A 23472-nucleotide genomic window follows, 5' to 3' on the forward strand; every position below is an offset into this window, starting at 1 on the left:
TCTTTTCTTTTACTCCTTTGTCTGACAAATAGAGGCAGTAAGTTACAGACAGTGTGCATTTTTCTCTCACATGAATCTTCTGTGTTCCTCTTTCTGTACTGCCTTCCCTGATGATCTGGGAAAATACATCTTCCTCTGCAGTAGTCATACTTGGCACTTGAACATCTGTAGATGCTGCTAATGCTAATACGTTTTTGTTTTTCTATTCTGTAGCATCTCCCTTCCTGCTTTTTGCCAACCGTCGGGACGTTCGACTCGTGGATGCTGGAGGCACGAAGCTGGAGTCCACTGTGGTGGTCAGTGGTTTAGAGGATGCTGCTGCGGTTGACTTCCAGTATTCGCAAGGCATCGTTTTCTGGACAGATGTGAGTGAAGAAGCCATCAAGCAAACCTACATTAACCAAACTGGGAATGTGGTGCAGAATGTCATCATTTCTGGTCTGGTTTCCCCGGATGGCCTGGCATGTGATTGGATTGGGAAAAAACTTTACTGGACAGACTCAGAAACCAATAGGATAGAAGTAGCTAATCTCAATGGAACATCCAGAAAAGTCCTCTTCTGGCAAGACCTTGATCAGCCCAGGGCAATAGCTTTGGATCCGGCTCATGGGTAAATATTAATTTGACTTAAATGCTTAAATGGGTACAGTCGTGATTTATGTTGGCTTTTCATTTCCGAAAGAGAAACATAGTCTTTTGTTTCAGTTTACTTTTTCCCAAGGTATTTTTCTCAAGATCTGTAGCTGAACATATGTTTAAACTTAACTATTTTGTGGTCAGAAAGAAGAGTCCTGGGCCAAAAAGAAAAATACAGCTGTTCCTAGGTGCCAAGTCAAATACTTGATCAGTATGATTGCCTAACTTATTGCGTTTCAGAAGCACTATGGAATTAATTTTTCCAGCCTTTTTTTATTATTTCCTCAGTTATCTTGTCTGGTAAATTCCTTATTTGGTATACGGTATCTAATGTGTCCAGTCAGCAAGGTGTGTAAATCTGTGTGTGTCAAAACAGAAATTCTCTCTTGCTGTGCTCTGGTAAACACAACCAGGATATTTTTAAGTGGTGACTAGAATGGTTATGTTTGTGCTGGCAAGTGAAAGAACCCAGGTGAAATCAGGGGCTCTTAATGCTTTAAGATGACCGGGGTAGGCAGTAAAAAGAGAAGAGGCTGGATTTGTTGCAATGACCAGTCAGGTGCTTGTAGTACTCCCGAAAATACTTGTGTCTCTGTATGGTTCATCCGTCCCTCCCTCTTCAATAACCCCCAGCCCTGCACATGTACTATTTGCTGTCCCCATGCACAAACAGTACTGATGTTCACTTTGTGCCCTGTATTCATTGCAATGATGATTGAAGGGGTCCCTGCCCCTTGTGGAAATCATACTTTCAGCAGTGATGGACTGTGGGTAAGGGGAATAGCAAGGAGAAGCATTATGTTCACAAGCAAGGCTATTTGCTGTTTTTAGTTTGCAGCCCTTTTTTACAACTTTTTCTGAGGGTATTTATCTTCTTCTGTACGGTCTGTGCCCTTAGGTTTCTCATCTTCAGGACATCAGCTGACAGTTTCATTGAGTCCATCCTCTTTGTAAAGGGATGCTGAGTTAATGAATGGTCTTAGCATAGACCACAGACAGAAAGTAATTTTATTGCTTATTGGTAAAATGGAACTGACTGCTCTGGGAGACCAGCAGTCTCTGGAGAAATGATCTTCTTCAGGTGTGTGAGAAGCGTATACCGAAACAGAGCAATGAAAGAGTGCAGCTTGGGATTGCCATGTTAGCAACTGCCATATGCTACAGACTGAAGCTTTGAGAAGTTATTTTTGCAGTAATCTTAGCATAAGGCTTTTCAGATGAATGGGAGGTGTTATGGGTACATTTCTGATTAACATATGAAGGACACAAAAGAACTAAATGAAACTGTGTGCAGCCAAAGAAACACAATCCTTAGTTTTGTTGACATACCAAGTGCCAGAGCTGCCAGTGTTCTCCAGATAACTGATAGAAGGGGAAGTTATAATTGGTAAGAAGGAAAGTGGAGAGACTGTTTTGGACAAGTCTCAGGAGAGACTTTGCTCTCTTAATGGTGACTTCACTTCTGCTACTGATGCCTTCAGGTGAAAGGAAGGAGAGAATTTACCTTCAGGGGTCAAGAAGTTCAGTAAAATATTGATTAAAAAATCTTCAAAACCTGAAATCTGTAAAATTCTTCCCCTAGCAAATTGTATGCAAATATTTTAAGTAAATTAGCTGGAATCCTATGTCTATCCTAACAGTAACTAATCTATGCTTAATTAACAGTGTACGCTAACTTTAAATGAGTTCAGTAGGATAATGTAAAGAGAGAATATGATGTTAAATTCAATATTTCGTAATGAAGTAGATCAGAAATAGTGGAATGGCACTCTCCAGCAATACTAATGCCAGGCTGACATCTCGTAAGTGGATCCAGTTCCTCACCTTTTGACTGTTTTCTTTAGAGTAGCCTACATGTTGGTCATGGAAATGCATTTCATGCCTTCTTAGGTGCTTTCTGACTGTTTTGAAAAACTGATGGCTTTAATTGGGGATTTCTGGTAACATTCCTCCTATATTACGGGAAATGCAAAATTAATCTTTTTAATAAAAACTGGATTAAAACAACTGGGAGAAAAAGTGTGGCAGGTACAGTCAAATGGAGAACTTTTATAAAAATCACTGGCATTGTTGGTGAAGCTGTAGTGTTCTGCAGATCTAATCCTTGGTTGTGTTTGGAAGGAGGAGGCGGCACAGGTGTGGTTCATTTTGCATGACTTTGAAAGACAGATCTCGGCGGCAGTACTCTGTTCAGAACAGATGTGCAGTATTTCTTAAGCATACACAAAATTCACCAAGTGTAACAATAGAGGACTTTGTTTCACACTTGCTTCCTGTTGCCTGGGAGTTGTACCGTGTCCAGTTTACAGCTCAATATTTTTTGGTTATGAGCCACATTCCAAGATTAAGAATACAGTGCCAGCATACAAGGAAGTTACCTGGCATTAGCTGCCTGCTGTGTGCTAGGCATCATACCTTGGGTTTGCCTTTTTATGGGTCCCATGGTAGCATTCTCTTTCTTTCCTGGAGGACTTGTCCACTTCTAATTATCTTGCATTTAGTCTTCCAGAGAAAGTATGCAAACATGAACAATTATTGTGGAATGGGCTAATGTAGGGAACAACATTTATTTGCCAGAATGGTAGGTGTCTGCAGGTGAACTGGTCACCTTGCAACATTTTGGTTTTGATTATCGTTATTACTTGAGGTGAGGAGAGAATGATAGTTCTTCTAATTTTTACACAGATAATTTTTTCACTTGCTGGTGTAGCTTTGCTGAGCATTAGTTCAGTCTGTAGGGGATTTTTTTTTTTTTCCATTGGGAGCAGCAGCATTAAATGAAACACTTCCATTGGTTTTTAACTTGTGGCAGATATTTCTAATGTTTAGTCGGATTTAAGTATTAATCCAGTGCAACAAAGCAAAGTAAATTAAACCTTAAGCAGTCTGTGAAAATGAACATATATATATATCCTTTATAATTAACCGATTCACCCCCATTAAGGTTTATTAAAATCAGCCTCCAAAGAGCTGCTGTTCTGGTTAAAAGTGACAAAATCCAGTATTGCTTAATTGCACGAGAATCCTATTGAATTAAAAGCAGATTTGGCCAAATAACTATGTCTGTTAGTGTAATGCAGTGAACTTAAGTCAACAAATCACGTACGTGGCATGACAAATTTGAATTTAATGTGATTTTACAACCAATTTCACGTGGTAGATCTGAAATATTTCATAGGTGTAGACATGACATTTGACTTAGGCACAGCAGGCTCTGGGTTTGAGCTCCTCTAGAAACAGTTGTTCCTCATTGACCAGTATTTTCTGGGGTAGGAAAGTGGGTTTGTCAAGAATGTTCTCGTATCGTATCAATATGTTAACAGAATTTCTGTCATTAGAATTTCTTTGTAATGACGAAATGTGACCTTGTGCAGATAGGTGACACCGTTACTTCCCTTGTAGCTTCAGTGAGGCTGTTCTGCAGAGATGAATGGAAAACCCAGTTTCATAATTGGGAGTTCACATCGCAATATTGTGCCCAGTTTGGTATTTGCATAATATATATTTTTTTTCCATTTTGAATGCAGTTCAAGACATAGACTAATTTGAGAGAATAGAGGAGAATCTACTGAATCTACAGTAAATCTGAAAACGTGGCCTCTGAGGAAAGATCAAATGGTTTCATGTTGTTTGTAGAGAAGGAGGTGACAGAAGCTATTGAGAGGAACATGAGATTTCAAATACATAGAGATTTTGGCAGATGATAGCAAAGTTGTTCTTAAAACCTTTAGTGTTTAGTGTTACAGACTCTATGACCTCTCTGGGCTATCCTTTCCAGGTCTTTAAGTAGCCTTACCATTAGAAAGCTTTCTTAATAACAAGCTTAAATCCTCTTTACTCTTTTCTAGATGTTTTTTAAGCTTAGTAATTTCAGTCTGGTCTACTGTGGGCTTATGGAGTATTCATCACTAAAGGCTTTAAGAACAGTTGTTTTGATCATCTCACAGGAATGTTGGAGGTGTAATTGACTGTCGTAGGGTGTAGAGATGGACTAGATAACTTAGAGGTTATTTTTAAAGCCAATTTTTCTGCGATTTCCAGCTGAAATTCAAAAATTTGAATATATGAATATGATTTTTTTGAATGTTTTGGCAGGACTGCTAAATAGTCACAATAGTCACTTGGTTGTTTTGACATAATGATGTTTATAAAGAGAGCATCATCATTTCCACAATAACCTGGCATTCCCTCTTTAAAGGTAATGCTTGTCTAAAGTTTTCTATATTATGGCAGTGGAATTTAACTGAATACTCTGAAAGTTCAATTATGTTATTTGTAAAGGATTTGTTACCTGGAGTAGGCAATATTACCCGGAAAGAATTTCAAATAAGGCAGCAGTACAAATTAGAGTATAACTTGAAAGAGAGGCCCTTGTCATCCACCACCTAGCCTCAAACAATCATTCAGAGCACTTCGGGAAGTTCTTTCTTTTAAGGCAAGCAACGAGAGACTATTTTTGATCATCTGTGAGTCTTCACTCTTCACAGCACTAGTGACAAATCTTCATTTTTACAGGATTTTCTTATGCCTCGATAGTGATTAACATGCAGCTACTTGACATGTAAGATGGCATTCGTTCCTGGGCACCATAAAGCTGCCTTGCTGGAGCCATCTCTCGTTGACTAATGAGGTGTATTTTGTCACTAAAGGAAGAAAAGGATGGGGTGACTAAAACAACTGTGGGATTTTCAAAATGTTTTAGAAAGAAAAACTATCAAGAATAGAAAATTCATCAGTTTGGTGTCTGAAATGAGAAGCCTTAGACAAACTTAATTGGTAATCCAGTGTTTCCTCAGGGTCACAGCAAAACCATGACCTATAGTTGTGAATCATGTAAGAGCAGCTCTCTTTATAACAGCACTCAAGTAAACTTTTAGTGGTGTTGACTGCTGATTCACCAGGACTGTGGTCCCACGCAGAAGTGTATTGTGTGTTTAAGGTTAAGCATATTGGCTTGCTGTGTTGAAATCAGTGGGATCGTCTGTACGCTGAAGCTGATGTTAATATGTGCTGTAGTGAGCAGGTTTTTAAACACTTTAATTTAAATTATTAGGTATGGTGAAATGTGTTTGAACAGTGTATCATCTGATCTTATCTCCTTTGGAATAGTTGAGAGGAGGGGGATTACTGTTACACACTTGTGACAATTGAAAATAGGGGAGAAGAAAATCATCAAACACTGTATGGGCAAAGAGTGTGGTTTTTTACTCACTTTTACTTATGGCCACCTTATTAAACTATAGAAGATGCTCTGATTTAGAGTAAAACATTATTGCTGCATTGAAAGCTAGAGATTAGTTTATATCCTGTGTTTCTATATAGTAATGAAGTTAAAGTATAAAAATATTTTGAAGCATTTGGTTAATTGTTTAAAATGCTGTAATGAGAATGAATGTATGAGTAGCACAGTTGTTCTCTTAAAATGTAAAAAGGGTACTCAACCATAAAATTAGTTATGAGTTGCATCCAGTCTCTTGGTATGGCTGTAATTTCTGGGAGTTGGAAAGCTTTTGATATGTTATGTGGCCAAATAGCTGAAAATGGTCTCATGCATGAGAAACCTGAAGTTCTTGTGGGAAGTGTTATTTACTCTAATTTTCAAATGGGTGCCCTTGATGGTGACAGCCTCTACGCAAATGTTTCATCATTCTCTTTTTTGGTTGCTTTTCCCCTTTTTCCTGCTCATAGCTATAAAGGGCATAAATTGTTCAAAGACCATTTGCTTCATCCGAGAGCAGAGCTGCCTGTTCAGAAAAGGCAGAAGGAAGCATTTTTCTTTTTTTTTTTTTTTTTTTCTTCCTATTTTTTCTTTCCCTTTTACAGCTGAGATTGCATGGGGGAGAGGTAGAAGTGTGTACGTTTCCTTAATAACCCCATTGAGCTCTCTGCCCCATTAGCACTCTTTTTCACTACAAGTTCTGTGATTCCTCGCATCCTGGAAAGAGTAGAGGTAACTGAGAAGAAGCCGAGGCTTCTTTGCCCTGTACACATTTAGCCTTCTTAAGTAGTTGGAAAATGATGGTATTCTGATCTTTATGATTTCTGCACCATTTCTTAGGGAGCAGGAGGAGTTTGATACCATATAGCAAGAGGATGGCTTCAGTTCCCTTAGTGCTGGTGTTTGAGGTGACCAGGAACGTGGTCTTCATTTTGTTATTGGCCCTGAGCCCAAAGAGATGGTGGAAGCTGGAATTGTCTTTGATGAGAAGTCTCGATCAATGCTGGTTTTTAAAATGCACAGAGGGTTGGTCTGTTCATCGTGAATGGGTGACTTTGGTTTGACTCAAAACATGTTTTTAATTTTTTCATGTAAAATTAAGCAATGATATAAGCTGAAGTACGGCTTTTTTCATGCAACCTGTTGAATGTGAACTTAAACAGGATTGTATTTGTTTCATTGTGTTTGAAATCACAAGCTTGTAAACGAACAGGCCTTGACAAATCGTTGATGGTCATCTGAGTGTCCTGTTGTCCCAAATTTTGAGTTAACCTGCATCAAAATGCTGATATCGATCAAATCCATTGGCTTGAGTCAAGAATTCAAGGGCGGTTGTGTGAGATCTGTGGGTAAGAGAGCAAGCAACACCTCCCTTGCAGGATTGAATTGCTGTTGTTCATTGTGTTTGTTGGATCCCTGCCCTCTATGAAGTCAGTACAATGTATAGGTATCATTTCTTGGACTGTCCTGACACACTGTAATCCAGTGTTCCTTATGGTCACAAAGATGATTTAGGATTGGAGCATATGCCGTAGAAGGAGAAGCCAGTTGAGCTGAGACTGTTAAGCCTGGAAAAGAGAAGGCTCAGGGGGATCTTAACAATGTGTATAAATACCTTGATGAAGGGGAGTAAAGAAGATGGAGCCAAACTTATCTCAGTGCTATCCAGTGAAAGAACTAGAGGCAATGAGCACAAATACAAAATAAAGTTCCGCTTCCAAAAGAAAAAAATATTTTCTATTTTGAGGGTGGTGAAACACTGGAACAGGTTGCACAGAGGGGCTGTACAACTTACATCCTTGAAGGTGCTCAGAACCCACCTGAATGAGGTCCTGGCTGACCTGCCCTGCTTGACTCCACTTGGAGTGGTGGGATTGGAGTAGCTGATCTCAAGAGATCCCTTCCAACCTGAGCAATTCTCAGTATATGAGTATCTGTGAAAAAGGTGCCATTCTGGGGCAGGGCTCCAGAATTTTTATATCAATTTATCTCAATTAATATATATATTAATGAAGATCATCCAGGTTGAAAAAAGGAGGCAACTTGAGTAAGCATCTTGCAACTTCTTGCTATGCAAGACAGCCATTCTTTTTCTTCTGTAGATGATTGGCGCTATTTCACGCAGCAGTCGAGTTTTTGGAGCTTAAGCATTTGGATGAGGGAAGTAAGTTTTGAAAGTGCAGGATTCTAAACTTCATGGCAATTTCCTGTAAACTCCTGTTTTATGCCTTGGGCTTGTATAAGTTGGAGAACTTTTGAAATTGGAGAAGTCTGTGCTGATTTACATCATCTGTATGACTGGCCCGTTTTGTGTAAGCAGGTTATGTAAGATTTGGCAACTGTATTGCATTTGGGGAGGTGGAAAAAGTGTGCAGCCAGTGTGGCTTCTTTTTATTATGACCACGGTACCTTGCAGCTCGGATGGCTGATCGGCTGCTCTTTGAGGGCATAGCCATGATTTCTAATCTCTTCAGAAATGATGACAACAGAGATGAAGCAGCAGGAAATAAGAAATGACCTGCGGCTTTACAGCCGAGGGGAAATACGGTCCTCATCCTGTTTTTGCTCCTGCACCTGGGATTCTAAAATGAGTTAAGCTGGCAAAATTAAGGCCATTGGGGTGCAGTTCACCAATTTTATAATCGGTTTATTTTGCAAGGTGGCTTTCAGTCCCAGTCTTCTGATATTACTGAAGCACCATTTAAGCCCTGATTCAGTGTGGTAATCCAAGTATATGCCAAAATCCAGTGACTTGCTGGCTGGTAAATTTCTGGCTGATGTGAATTTCTTTCCCCACAACCCTGCATTTTTTTTTTTCCTTTTTTTGAAAGTTTGGGGTTAAAGCCTAATACCCAGCAAAGGTGAAGTAGTAAATGACAATTAAGATTCCCCCAAAGAACTGAAGAAAGGAACCAGAGAACTTGTCCCAGGGTTGCTTCTCTGGTGCTCTTTGGTTTTTCTTTTTTAAGAGTAACAATTTGTGATAGTTGCATAGCAGTGAGTTTTGCTCACAATGGCTCTTTTTATTAGCTCTTTAGGAATGCATGTTTTCTTTTGCTTTCATAGCCTCACTGTTGTTATGCTTTTATTTACCTGTTGTAATCCAGGTGGGATACAAAACTCCTGGGGTGCCAAATCTTAGCCCTATAAACACAATCTACTGGATTTGTGCTAAAACACAAGATAGTGGTTTTGGTATTTTTAGCTTCTCCCAGTTGTTATGGTGTGCCCTAACCCAGGGATATTTAAAACTGTGCAACTTACACTTAACCAACCAACCAAAAGAAAAAAAAAAGTTTGCAGTGCTGCTCAAGCTAAGCTTGTGTCATTCTTTCCACAATAATAGTGGATTTTTTCCAGGATTTATAACTTGTCCAGAAAATGTCTGTCTTCAGCTGAATCTCAGTGCAGCTTGTCTCAGCCAGGATATTGTTTGTGTTTAATTTGGTCCAAACTAGCTTTGTCACTCTTGCAAAACAGAGTGGAAAAAAAAAGGAAAGTTTGACACTGCATTCTTGAAAATCCCCCACAGGCATGCATTTAAAACATGACATTTTATGGCCTTATTAATGTCTCGTGCCAAATGCTGTGTTGTGCCTTGTGTTGACCAAAAAAAGTCAAAACAGCCTGGATGCTATGGCGTGGAAGGGCGATGAAGCGGGCTGCCCTAGCTAGTGATTGCCCATTTGCTAAGGTGGCTGAGAATGCTTTCTTGTAGGGTCCTCATGTCAGAAGCAGATATGGGGACCAGGGAAGGAAGGAACTGCTTCGTTTGGCAGTGGCATGGTTTTAAACAGGCTCACGCAGACCAGAGATTCCCCCTCCCTGCTGCAGGAACAGTTCAGCTGTTCTTATAATGACGTCTAAACTCCCAGCTCAGTCTTGACATGGTTAAGACACCCCCAAAATGGTGTTGCAGTTCTGTTACTTTGGGTTTAGACCTTTGAATGGCAGCAGCATTGCTGAGGATTGAGCTTGGTTCCTGCTGATGAGCGAAAAAGAAGGGATGTAGTTTTTCTGTGGCAAATTAAGTGTGAATTTGAAAGTGCTGGTTATATCCAGCAGTCTCTGCGTGGCCATGTATGTGCCCAGTGGGAAAGCACATATCAACTATGAAATAGGGCAACAGGTTCAGGGGGCAGAGGAGGAGAGGTTTTGGAGCTTGAGCTCCATTAATATAGCAGAAAAGCCACAAGGGCCCTTTGGCTTACAGACTTTTCTTCATCTGAATGCGTTGAGCCTCAGGGCAGGCTGCAAGCCTTATTTAAGAAAAGAGAATTGAGAAGAGGGAGTTTGCTCCAGGGTAATATTTTGTGTAGGTAGGATATTTTTCATCCTTTTTATTCTAGCCTGCTTTTAAGATTTAACTGGACTTAGGTACAAAACAAAACAAACTCTTTTTTTTTTTTTTTTTTTTTTTTAAGTAACTACTGCGGGATTTCTGATTCAGGTCTGAGCTACTTTTTGGTTTGTGTTTATGCATTTAAGTATATAAATGAATGTGGCATTATCATAACCATATTAAATAGCCTAACATCACAGAATTTCTAGGTTGGAAGAGACCTCAAGGTCATCGAGTCCAACCTCCAACCTAACGCTAACGCTAACAGCCCTCCACTAAACCATATCCCTAAGCTCTACAGCTCTATCCCTAAGCTCTATCACCTTTTGATAGTCAGGGTTTTCTTCATTCAGCAGTCAGGGTTTTGACTGCTCTGAACTGATTCTTCACTTTGCAGTGAATTCAGAGGTGCTACAAATCTGTGAGCTAGGGAAGATGCAGGAGAGAGGAAATTCTGTTCTGTGGTTTGAAATTTCAAGTGGGATTTCCAATTCAGGAATTCTGGATAACCTTTTTTTTTTCTAGGAGCAAGAACATGCTGGGACAGCTGTACTGGGACTCGTCTCTGTCTCCCTGCTTCTTGTTCATTTTCTTTTCTGTAGAGAGGTCTCAAGGTGTGCTTTGAATACTTGGTTATGAGTGGGTGAGCCAAATGGTGTGAGCCAAATCAGAGAACTGATTTGACTGAAAAATGACTCGACGAAAAATGGCCGGATCAGTCCCTCAGGCTGATTCACCAGCTGGTTGTATACACGGTTTCTTTCATGTCTGCCCATCTCTGGCTTCAGTTGTTTGTCAATAGCTGCCTCACCACACAGTTTGAACTGCCACAAATTACAGCCTGACCTGTTAAGGAAAACCAAAATGAGTGGCAATTTACATTCATATGTTGGTCTGTGAGCTGTGGCAGCTCAGCTCCTGCTTCTGCTTCTTTGGGAGCAGCTGGCCTGGCCTGGCTGGGGGAGCTGAGACATTTTGGGAAGGCGTCTGGGGACGGGAATCCACTGCAGCCATCCTGAGGTAAGCCTTCTCAGCTTGTGAATCAGAAGCCTGAGGCCTCATCTGTATGGAAATGTTACTAGTTCAGCTGGCAAATAGCCTATTTTACCCTCCCACGCTCAAATGTATGTTGATAGTGATACGAGTCATTTCTTTCTCTGTCTGAACTCCTGGTAGCAGGACTTAGCTTAAATGTTGCTTATTTAGTTCAAATACCCAGCTGGTACCTGTCCAGCGCTGCTGGTGATATAGCACAAAGAACCTGGTGCACAGACACTTAAATTATTTTGTTTGAGAGCTCACTCAAGTTGAAGGTTTGCTGGCACAGACAATGCCAGAAATATCTGTACTGGCACTGGGAAAGCAGTCGGTTTTTCTGAGTGGCCTGAGGTAGCGATGCGTAGGGTTAGCTGTGTTGTGTTTGGACCCCTGGTGTGCCTAATTTGCAATTTGGATATTTGTCTCTGGGTAATGCTGGCTGGAAACTGACTGTCCTCTCTCAGTCAGAAAGCATCTCTCCGAACTGCACAGTCTCAGCTCACCCAGGCACTGGAATTTGTTGCTTTCTGATCTTTTCGGCGTACCAACTTTCCAAAGGATGTACTGCGATGGTCATTTTGGAAATTGCCTGTTTGGGTAGTAATTGGTTGTTTCTGAATGTGATTTATGATATCAAGTTGTAATAATTGGCCATGCAACTTGTAATAACTGGGCATACATTGGTTATAAATACTCGTGACAATCAGGTGGTGCCCAACATTAAAATATGACGGTAATATGATAAGCAGAGGCAATACTTCTGAGACCTGCTCTAATGAAGGACTTTCTTTTTGTGCTCTCTGGAATGATGATTTCAATGGGTAAGTGCTAATGTATTTTGGGGATATGTATTTGTGCATATACACCACTTTAAGGTGCAACACAAAATAAGCAAAATCAAAACAAAACACTTCAGAACTTTATAAAAGCCACTATTCCTTCTGTTGCTGAAGCTAACAAACATGTATTGTGATATATTTTCTCTTTTTTTTTTTTTTTTTAGATACATGTATTGGACTGACTGGGGGGAAACACCCAGAATAGAACGGGCAGGAATGGACAGCAGCACACGAAAAATAATTGTTGATTCAGATATCTATTGGCCAAATGGACTCACAATTGATCTTGATGAGCAGAAACTTTACTGGGCTGATGCGAAATTAAGTTTCATTCACAGAGCGAATCTGGATGGTTCCTTTAGGTAAGTTTCTTTTAGTCTGTAATACGGTGTGAATTATTCCTCATCTTCTGCATTTGTTTTGCACTGAGACTTTTTTCAGTAATCTATAATAATGTAAATGCCTTATTTTTAATTTTAACCTCAATTGTTGATAGCCTTGCAAAAATAAAACACCCACATGCCATAAAACTGACTTTAAAATTTAGAGTATTTGTATCATTATTTTACTCCAGATAGTTCCTAGCCTTCTTGTATAGCGCTGCCTTTTTTTTAAGGCTCATACTTATATTTAGAATAATTGGAAATGCTTTTCCGTGGCTCCAGGAAATCTAACATTTAACTAATGCTTATGGGGATTTTAAAGGATTTTACTGTATTTTTTTTTACAATGGGGTAATATATGTTGAGACACCTGTCCTTGGCCCTGTCCAAAGATGTACTTTGTGACACGCCTATAAAGTAACCAAATTCAGCTTATTTCAGGTTGTGAGCAAGTGTGTTTTTCCTAAGGCTTGATACAAAGCCCAGTATACAAGTTATGGTTGGTGGGCTTCTGTCCAAGGGTCCCTGTTGATTTTTGGCAGAGATGACCCTTTAGACAAGCCAGAGTTTGGGCACTTGAATTTGTACCTGAATTGCAGTGCAGTGTTCAATGGGCACGTTGCATTGGCTCTGAAGGGCAGCTGCCATCTGCCTGTGAAATGTCCTGCTGAGGATGCAGTTCTCTGCCTTTTGGTCCAGCTTTGGTCTTGAGGTAGTCTCAAGGAACAACCTGTTGAATAGGCAGTAGAATACTGAATGCCATGCTGCGATTGATTTCCGTTTAATTAATAGAATCACGTTTTATTTGGTTGGATGAGGCAATCAGAATTATACCTTCTTAAATGTAGCCTACCCGACTCTTTGGATCTTAGGTTTAGATTTTCACATGAAGACTTACATATGTGCTTGGGTTGCGTGGATAGCAAGCTCACAGTGCAGAAGTCCTTCTGCTGATATTCTTTTAAAAAGCAGCAAATTATGACACTACATTATCACTTCACTGTAAGAATGATGTAAATGCGTTGTCTTATCCTGAAACACAACTTCAGATGCTGAGATTCTGTTAATTGTTCTAAAGACGTTTACCTTGAGGAAATAGAGAGGGATGTTGGGTTATGGTATAGTGCTCTGCCAAATTGTGCATAGTCAGAAGGTTGCTATCCCGATATGTCAACAGCACCCTAAGGCAAATTGGAAATTGCAGTGACCTTTATATAATGCACATAAACTCTGCATTTTAAAACATCTAAAATGTCTTTGTTATGAAATCATTTAGTATTGATCAAAATTTGGAGTTTTGTTTTTATGCCTGTCTACATGCCTCCCCCCTCCAAATAACACTGCATTTTATCGTAGTGTTTTTCATTTCTTTTTGCAGAGGTGCATTCAGTGACTGATTTTCACACTCATAGAAGAGGCATAACAATATTGACATCCTTTATAAAACGCTCTAAGTTCTATTGAGAGTACTATGTAAGAGCTAGATAATGGTGGCATTGTAGTCAGTGACAAGTACTAAGTGACAGTCAGAAGTATAGACGAGGGAAGAGGCCTTTACAGAAGTGGAATGGAAGCTCAAAGGCTTGATACAGGTTCATAGAAAGAAAATACTGTCTCAAAATTCTAAATCTAAGAGTTTTTCAGACAATGCATGTAAATATGTTTCTCTAGCTTGGGGGTAGGTGTCAGAGTGTAAGATTTCCTGTCTCAGTCTTGGATTTCTGCAGTTCTCTTACACATGCAAATTTAATAAACATTACTTCTCAGTTTGTATGACAACTTAAGAGTTGGAATTGGTAGGTCAAGTTTATTTTGCTCATGTTAAGGTAGAGAGAGACCACCTGTAAAAGAACCAGCCTTTGAATACATGTATCCCAGCAATCAGTCCAAATTATTTTGTGATAAATTGGTGCACTACACTCCATCCCCCTCCCATGCGGTATTGTATCATAAAGGAAAAGGTATTTTAGGAAAAATTAATGTATGTGCTATTTTGCATTTTAAAAAAAAAAAAGTTTAGCTTACTGATGCACACTCTTACATGTTTTACTATCAGCTGCTGGAGAGCTGATGTCACACTGGATGTCAGGACACTCCTCTGAAGGATGCATTCTGTGAAATTACTTGTCTCTAACTGCATGTGGGCTTCAGGCATTATTTAGTATAATAGCTTAAGTGTCATTTAGCTGTGTATGTTTTAGATTGTAACGATGACAAAATTTCCTTCTTAAAATGCTATGCCTATTAATAAATCCACTGAACATTGATCTTAATTTTCTTTTTCAACGCTCAAAGAAGTGAAATCTGTGAAGTTTCAAATGCTCCTTCTCCTCCCATCCCAGAATTGCTTCAGAATTCAAATAAAAAGGAAATGTACCCTCTGCATGGTAGATTAATGCTACTGGATCAATCTGCCTGTTACATTAGCAAGATTCAGTTTCCAAGCATGTCAGCTGGAACTTTTTCAAGGGATGTAATTACGGGAGAGGGGGGTGGGACTTGATATTTAAGAATGATGGAAATAGGTACACTATACAGTGGAAAACAGCTGCTACAATACTAGAATACAAGTCCAGTCACTACTGCTACTAGTTTAAAAAAAAAAAAAAAAAAAAAAAAAAAAAAAAAAGAGAAAGCAACAGCAAAGGCGAGAGTGGACATGGAAAGTGAAATCAGTATTTCTATTTGTTCTGCAGTATGTCCTGGTGAGAGAAGTGATAATTTGAAGTTCAGAAATGTTAGAGCAGTTTTAGTTTTATATCTGGAACAGGAAGAATAATACTGTTTTTTCCACACTGCCTGTTTTATACAAGTAAATGGGAATATTTATTTGCATATACCAATCAGTTTTAAATCTGTCCTTTATGCTCAAGATGTGTCTGAATATATATGAAGAATTCTAGGGCTACTTTTTATTCCCTTCTCAGGAAACTGCAGATGGTAGCAATGCTGATAAAAAATGAAACAATCCTTTCCTTCCCAAGCATTAGATGTTTTTATTGTTATCATTAATCTCATCACGGAAACAATTCAAATCTGAATATAGGTATAAGAACAATGTATTCCTTACTTTCCTCCAGGATGATGCTGAGACTTAAGGTTTCTCCAAGTTGTATGCTGAATAAATTTGAATACTGGTTTGCTGCATCAGAGCACTGGTTTAGGAGGCATGTGAATGCCTTTTTGTTTGTACACACATAAAATGCATGAAATTTGTGAAAACCGAGTTTGTGTTATCTTGACTGAGTTGTTGTCAAGTGTGTTTACACTGACTGAATGCCTCCGAGACTGATGAATCTAAATTACCAAAATTTATTGTGATATGTATAAACTTGTGGATCCTGTGAGTTCAGAAAACATGTTGGTAATGTCATGTGTTTGGTGAAAATGTGAAAATGCATGCATCCATAGAAGCAAAGGAGTGTGGCTGAATGAGGAGGGTGTGCTGAAAAACATCTGAAGTGTTTCCAATTTGTTTTCATCACAAATATTTAGTCTTAGACAAAGTATAACTGACAGGAGACAAACAGTTTACTGCCTTTAGGGAGAGAACACTCAAAAATAACACATCAAAAACCTCACAAAGTGTCTAGTATTTGAGATGACCCCAGAAAAACTGGGTGAGAAATAAGGTATCCAGGCAGGGCGTGTTTAATTGAGAGGAGAGAGGGGAAGGAAGAAGAGAGGTAATACGTTGGCAGAAATCTCTTACTGGGTTTGAACCTTATAGGGAGAAAAGAAGATGCTCTTTAGGCTTTGGGAGCTGCTGAGCTAGGTATTTCATGTGGCTCTGAGATGGCATGAGCTGCTGCGGTGGAAAGGAAACTGGTTCCCGAAGCAGGCAGGATATTTTTCCAGGTGCTGTTGTTAGGTTGTTTTCTAGGGCAAGCCTTTGCTCTACATTTCAAAAGGGATACCGAAAACCTTTTGTTTCTGCTTTTGGCCAAGTTAAGAGGGGTAACTTATAGAGACACTTATGTAATTTTTTCATTTTCCTACTATGAGAAAGGACTGGGTGCAGCTGATGATCCAAAATGTGGAAATCCTGGGCAAAGAAATAATATTTTTCAAATGGAGACCAATAAATAAAAATTAAGGTTTTAATTGGAGGAGCACACTCCAGACCTGTGTTTCCTCCAAATGTCAATTGTATTTGGATGTTTGCACAGCCCTGGTGAGGAACTTTGGTGTGGCCTTTCAGAGGTCAGTGTACAGCTGGATTAGATAGCGTGTTGCTATGAAACAAAGTGTATTTGTTTCCTCATTGCTATGAAGGAGCAAAGTCTAAATTTTCATTCCTGCATTTTTGCATAGCTAACTATGTATATGGGAGGTGCTTGCCATCATACTGTGTGGGCATACTGATATGATGTGACTCGTTGCTGCTAAAACTACTATTTTTCTTTAATTTGCAGCCTTCAAGGTTAATTGTTAAGTTTGTCCTACGGTGGCTGCTGCTAACAGTGATTTATTTGAAAGCATTTTCAAGCTGATGTGTGAAGAAAACTAATTTTCAAGTTATAAAGGCTGGAAGAAAAAAAGGAAAAAATCTGTATCATGAGTGCATTTAATGTGCAGTAGAGGAAGATATATGTAAAACAATTTGCAAAGATATGCAAATGAATGTACTGGTTATGCGTCTGCTTGGCTTAATTTCCTCTAGGTTACTGTAAAAACTTACTCTACATTTCAGTGTGGTTGTTTTATCACCAGATGATTCTTTTGGTCCATTGTTTTTATTAAAAGATGACAATTCTAACAAGCGTTAAGAGAGACAGATTTTTTTTTCTTTTTCAAAATGGCACCTTCTGAAAGCAATGCATGCTAATCCTTGCCCTTTCTTTTATCTAGGCAAAAGGTGGTTGAAGGTAGTCTTACTCATCCGTTTGCACTGACGTTGTCTGGGGACACTTTGTATTGGACGGACTGGCAGACGCGCTCCATTCATGCCTGCAACAAAAGGACGGGAGAGAAAAGGAGAGAAATACTATCTGCCCTGTATTCGCCAATGGACATCCAGGTCTTAAGTCCTGACCGTCAGCCCTACTGTATGTTTTACTTTTCGCTGAAGCTTTTTGCATTACTTTAATTTATTTGTCAGAAATAACATTAATCATAAAAATGGTCAGTGTGGAAAGTTTCAGTGTTCTGAAAACTTTTGGGGAGATTGGTTGCTAAAGACATAAGTACCCGAGTCCTTTACATCTCTTTGAAAAGTCCAATCTAAGTAGGTAGAATCTCATTCATCACCCCAGTTGGTAACAAAATCCAAAATCCAGGGCAGTACTTCAGTGACATCTTTTTGATTTGGATAGCGCAATGAGAGTGATAAAGACTTATCTCACAACTTTCTTAATACAATAATTTTAAAGACAAAGTGCATATCATGGCATTTTAAACAATCATAATAAGTACAACTACTGTAAAATATGTCATGTTAATTTTGTACTTACAAGGATAACTTTTAAATCCAGACTTGATCTTGCTTGCCTTCAATATGTAACAAATAGTTCATGAATGTTTTCAGTGTGAAAGGTATTTAGTCCTGAGCTTTTATAAGAAACATGTATGCCTATATTTTTTTCTTTGTGTGTGGTCCTTCAAAGAAAGTTGGGTGTAGAGAATGGAGTACTGAAAGAGCCTATGTGTATTTTGTATGTGAGTGATTTCATGTAGAGATCAGTCTAGGTTTCTGGGTAGGAATGTGGAAATGTGATTTTAAAACGAGTGGAAATGTATGTAATTCAGTAGCTGTGGGAAGAACCATCTCTTGCCTAGAGGAGATACTCTTGCTGTTTGGATTGGCTTCTTTGTTTATGCCAACTATGATGTTAGTTTCCCTGAAGATAGCATCTGTTTTCCTAGTAAAGTTTACAGGATGTCAGTAAACAGGCTTGAAAGTAAGCAAAAGGAGTTTGGAGATCATCTTGGTGATGGAACGTGCAAATTTTCACTGAGGTTGTCAGGTATGAGCAGTACCCTGGTTTATCTCACTGCTCCAGATAAGAGTTCAGCTATACTGAATTCTTGTCATTGCTTTTAGCTAAGGTTATGTCCCAGCCTTGGGTCACAGTATTTCTGGGTCAGTCACAAGAAAATATGATGCACAGGGAAACAGCATCTGCTAAAAATAGCTCAAATGCTGTTGATTTCATTAAGATCTGGCTCAAATTCTTCTCCATCTTCTTTCTCAGTGCCTGTCAGTGGAAATACCACAAATCACATTAGCTGAATTGTTTTTAGTTTTATAATAAAGTCATTCAGAAGCTTATTGAAACTAAGATTGATTTTTGGAGAGGTCTTGCACAACTTGCAAGATTTTTTTTTAATGTGGCAGTATTGTCTTTATTTATTGTTACAGTTTAATCTGTTGCAGTTGTTACTTGCTCCAGGTAAATGAGATAGGTGTGTGCAGTTGCACTCCCGTCCTTACCCCCCACCCTCCTTATTTTTATCTGTTTATATACATGTATTTTACATTTTCAAAATGGGAGGCTGAGAGAAAAGAGTAACATAACTATTTGTAATCTTTTTAGTATTTGAACTTTTCCTAATGTTGATGAAATATGCAAGGGACGTGACATGTTCCCTTCATGCATTTCCTGGTGATTCAGGGATATGTCTTGCTGAAAAAGCTCTACAGCAGAGAGAAGTATTTCCTAAATGTATCAGCAGGGAAAGGAACTGGTGTCTGTAGTTCTTAGTTGTACTGAGCCTGAGAAACACTGAAAGAACTGCACAGTGAGAATGTGCAGAGTTGTCAGCTCTTGTGAAATTGGCTTTGCATGAGTCTCAAATGAGATACCCTCAGCAAGAAGTTGCTGGGGAGGTGGGGAATCAAATACTTCATGGCTCTTCTGTCTTTAAAAACTAAACTTGTGTCAGTCATTTGTGATCTATAATTTCTTCCTCAGGGAGGGTTGGAATGGCTTTAGGGGTTCTAGAAAAAAAGGAAAATAAAATTTATTGGTTGTTTGCTTGGTTTCTTGAAGTTCACACTCCATGCGAAGAGAACAATGGTGGTTGCTCCCATCTGTGCCTGCTATCTCCCAGAGACCCCTTCTACAGCTGTGCTTGTCCCACTGGTGTGCAGCTAGAAGATGATGGCAGGACATGCAAATCAGGTAAGAGCTTGGCTTTTCTACAGTAGTAGCCTTGGCTTGGCTTGGGTTTGCTGCTTGAAAGTTGAGTCATGAAGAAGTAGATTGAGAACTGTCTGACATGCTGAAATTTAACTGTTGCTCTGAAATTGCTGAGGTTTTGTCCTAATTGCAGAAACTTTGCACCTAGATCTCTGAGTGATCACAAATTTTGTGCCTTTTGACTGTATCACCAATTCTCTGTAGAGAGGAAGAGGCATGCAGAGGCTCTTGTGGAAGTGATTTATTAGAATTAACTTACTCTAGGACCTCATTCCATCTTGACTGAGGACCATGGACAGAGAGGTTTGCTCCCTCCTGTTCATTGGCTTGTAGCTATTGATGCATAGTGGCGGCCAGGTAGTTGCCTTCCAGTTGCATCTCAAAGAACAATGTGTTTGAGATATATTCTGTATACTGAAATGCCAAAAATGTTCAAGGCACAGTCCATGCGCCCATGTACTATTTCAGAGATAAACCTGTGTGTTGGGCCTGATTCAATTAATTTTGTAATGAAATAATCCGAACAGAAAAATGCGAAGTTAAGATTTAAACTAAAAATACCATTTTTCTGTTGCTGAAGATGATGAATCCCTCTCTTTGAGCTGTTCTTTGTGAAGAGATATATGAAGAAATTACACAGGGAACTTTTTCTTGCTGAGTCTAGTTTGTGGTTTTGGACATTAATTTTAAAAAGTCAGCCAAGGTGTTGTGCAAATCAACTTACAAAGTTTGCTGATTGAGATAATGAAGGTAGAGAAAATACTGTTCTAGGTGCCTATTCCCTGTCACTGAAAAAGAGGTGAAGAGTCTTTTGTACTACTATAATAATAATAATAATAATAAGTTGTTCAGAGAATTAAGAGCTAGAGCATATGCTTTAAATGAAGTGTATAACTAGATGCATATTCATATTGGTAAGTTGAGTGAGACAGGTGGTATACTTGAAAAACTTGGCTTTGTCATTGATCAGGAAGCTTCTTGTACAAATTCATCTTACAAAAACGGGATTAACACTGACATGGTCATAGAGATGCTAGGAGGCAAGTTTTAGACAAGGTTCTGCTGACAGACTGAAAGACGCTCCATTGCCCGTCTCTGCTGTGTTTTCATGAGGCTAGTCAAAGTGTGTAGTCACTTTCTGATGTGCCTTGATTCCTCTGACTACTAAAGCAAGTATAATAGACTCCTTTCATTTGTGAACTTGAAGCAGAATTAGAACACTGAACCTCCAGGGTTTAAGGGCCAGCTTTATTAGCTCATCCTGCTGCAATTGAAAGGCTTATAAGGTAGTTCTTGCAGCTGCTGAAAGACCTTTCTCTTTCCTCCTTCCAGCTTTGGAAAGTTTCCCTTTCACAGCCTTTAAAAAACATTGCTGAATACGCAGGACAACCTTTTTAGACGTTCATATTGACCTTATGTTTCTGGCAGTGGGAATGAAGGTCAGCCTGCTTTTGGCGTTTTGGCGGATAGCACAAGCAGGAGTGACTGCTTATACTGTGCTTTCACCTTTCCATTGTCAGGGCAGACAATCTGTCAAGGGTGTTCTGTCAAAGGAGGGCAAAAAAGTGGGATGGGAACAGGAAATCTGGTTTTGCATAAGAATGTGGCCTTTTGGTTCAGTTTTATGGATTATTTCTTTCCCAAGCTCCACATCTTTTGTTGTCCTGTCTGCCTTATGCCAACATCCATGTGCTTCTCTTTCCACTCTTATTAATTAACTCCTTGGTTGCAAGGAACTGACTTTTTGTTCTCTGCACGAGTCCTTTGTAGTAAAGCTGTATCAAGAACTACGGATGCAACAGTGTTGACCACCTCTCCATTTTGTTCCCTATTAGCTAGAGCACTAAGTCACTTCGGCATATCAGCTTTGTTGACATTAGGCTTTTAAGGCAATTGCAAAAATGGTACTGGGGATTTGCGTGCAAGAAGAAAAATCATTTTGTTCTCAAAATCTGTGTCTGTATGGGGAGTTCACCGGTACAAATATAGTTATGTAATGTTACTGTAAAGCTCTGTCAGAAAGTATTGTTGTGCAAAAAAGCCCAGAGATTCTTAAGCAATTTCATCTTTCTTGAATACTGCAGAAAATACACATATAGTTCTCATATTCAAATATTCTGTATAGCTCATTGTAGTGTAAGTGTTGAATGGTAATGGACCTAAGTAATTAAGAAAATATGAATTCAAGAACAGGCAGTGCCACTGTTTTGCTCTGGGTTGTGTCTTATGTATATGTTGGAACTTCAGAAGTCTGGATTTTTAGCGTTTTTGTAAACACATAAATGTTGATATGCTGAAGCCATTACTAACTGTATCTGTATTAAATGAATGATTCATTATTCTGCAGTCTTGGCTTTCAGTGTTAATTCATTTCTGCTTTCTCTCTGGTGCTAAAGAGTTATTCCGGATAAATTTAAAAAGTTGTATGGTAGATATACATCACTAATAATTTTAAATACACAGACAGATTGGCAACTGGTATCAAGTACAAAGTCTTCCCTGGCAACATGAACTTGTTCTGTGTAAGTAGATGCTTTGTGTTGCTTCCCTTCAGACACATGACGTTAGTCTGTTTTACTTTGTTGGTATGTGATGTCTTCTTTGCTCATTGATAACGTGAACTAGTACTTCCAAGAGGACTGCTTGTGTAGAGCCATTCTCAATGCAAGAATGGGTTTTGTAACTGTAAAGGCCGAAAAGCCAAAACTAGCAGCTTAGCATGAAAACAAAGCACCTGTTGCATGAACTTTAAGTCAGTTGATTTCTCCTCTGTACATACCCTTACCTGGATTTGGTAGCAAGAGATGAGTGCAATATTTGAAAAGCATTAACACGGTTGTTCTGGTCTCTGTAGTGGCAATCTTATTGACTGGTGTCTTTGATTGCTGAAGGTACAGGCAAGGTGAGCGTTTCTCTAGCTGTTGTAGAGACAGATGAGGAGGTTGCAACCACATGCAGCTCATTATCTCAACAAAGTGTTCCCTTAAGCAGTTCTGTAAGCACTCAGAAAAGTGATCTTTCAAGCCAAGATCTTCAAAATTACAAATGAATTTCTGTTGGACCACTGCTGGAAGGGAGGACAAGGAGGCTTATGACCAGAGATACTGAAAACAAATGGACCTGTTTGCCTATATAAAAGTACTGCCAGTTGCTGGGAACAAGATTTAAATGGTATGGGACAAAGTAGTAATTGGTGTTTTGTTTTTAACTTTAAATTTTTAACTGTTCAGTAGAACAGCAGCTTGTAACAAATAGAACCTGGGACATCTTTGCTGCTGTTCTGGTTTCAAAATGCTGTTACTCTATCTTATTACAGCTCTGGTGCGCCTTTGGTACAATTTGCACCACTTGATGTGAATGGAGCCATCATCTATCCATCTTGCTCTACATCATCCCAGTCTCTCATATAATAGCTGTATGCATTATTCCAAGATCGAGCCCATTTCTGCAAACTGTGTTCAGCAGCATGCTTGTTTCTCTTTATGTTTCTGGAAAATATGTAATTTCTTTCTGCAGCATTCAATGTTACTGGCATACAGCCACTGCTGCCGACCTTCTAAAAGAATGTTTAAAACCTCATCTTTTTTTTATTAGAAGTGGTTATGTTTCCCAGTAAGTGGTTACCCCTATTCTTACATCCCCTCCCCCCCCCATGTTGCATTCCCAAAGGATCTTACTCCCATTGTGCATCATTTTCTGATATCATGGTACTAAGTAAGTCAACTGCATATTAAATAGAATTTCTTAGAATTTAAAAAACATTCACTTGATACCACAAAACATTTTGAATAAAACTTCAAAATTTAGTCCCTACCTCACCCTCCAAAATTTTTAAAAATTTGGATCTATGACTATGGAGAATTGAAATGAGAAG

The 23472-nt window shown here is 39.1% G+C and overlaps 1 protein-coding gene across 3 annotated transcripts in view; it reads left to right on the forward strand.

Annotated features, from left to right (window-relative positions):
• Positions 1–23472, forward strand: part of LRP5 (LDL receptor related protein 5) — a 161034-nt gene that overhangs the window by 54663 nt on the left and 82899 nt on the right. For all 3 annotated transcript variants that reach the window (XM_084520081.1, XM_084520080.1, XM_084520079.1), the window contains exons 2-5: positions 214–610; positions 12238–12435; positions 17308–17504; positions 19449–19580. In XM_084520081.1, the coding sequence (XP_084376207.1) occupies positions 12242–12435; positions 17308–17504; positions 19449–19580 (523 nt within the window). In that variant the 5' untranslated portion in view covers positions 214–610; positions 12238–12241. The remainder of the gene's footprint in view (positions 1–213; positions 611–12237; positions 12436–17307; positions 17505–19448; positions 19581–23472) is intronic.

The sequence above is a fragment of the Aythya ferina genome, assembly GCF_964211825.1.
Source record: "Aythya ferina genome assembly, chromosome: 5".
Lineage (NCBI taxonomy): Eukaryota > Metazoa > Chordata > Aves > Anseriformes > Anatidae > Aythya > Aythya ferina.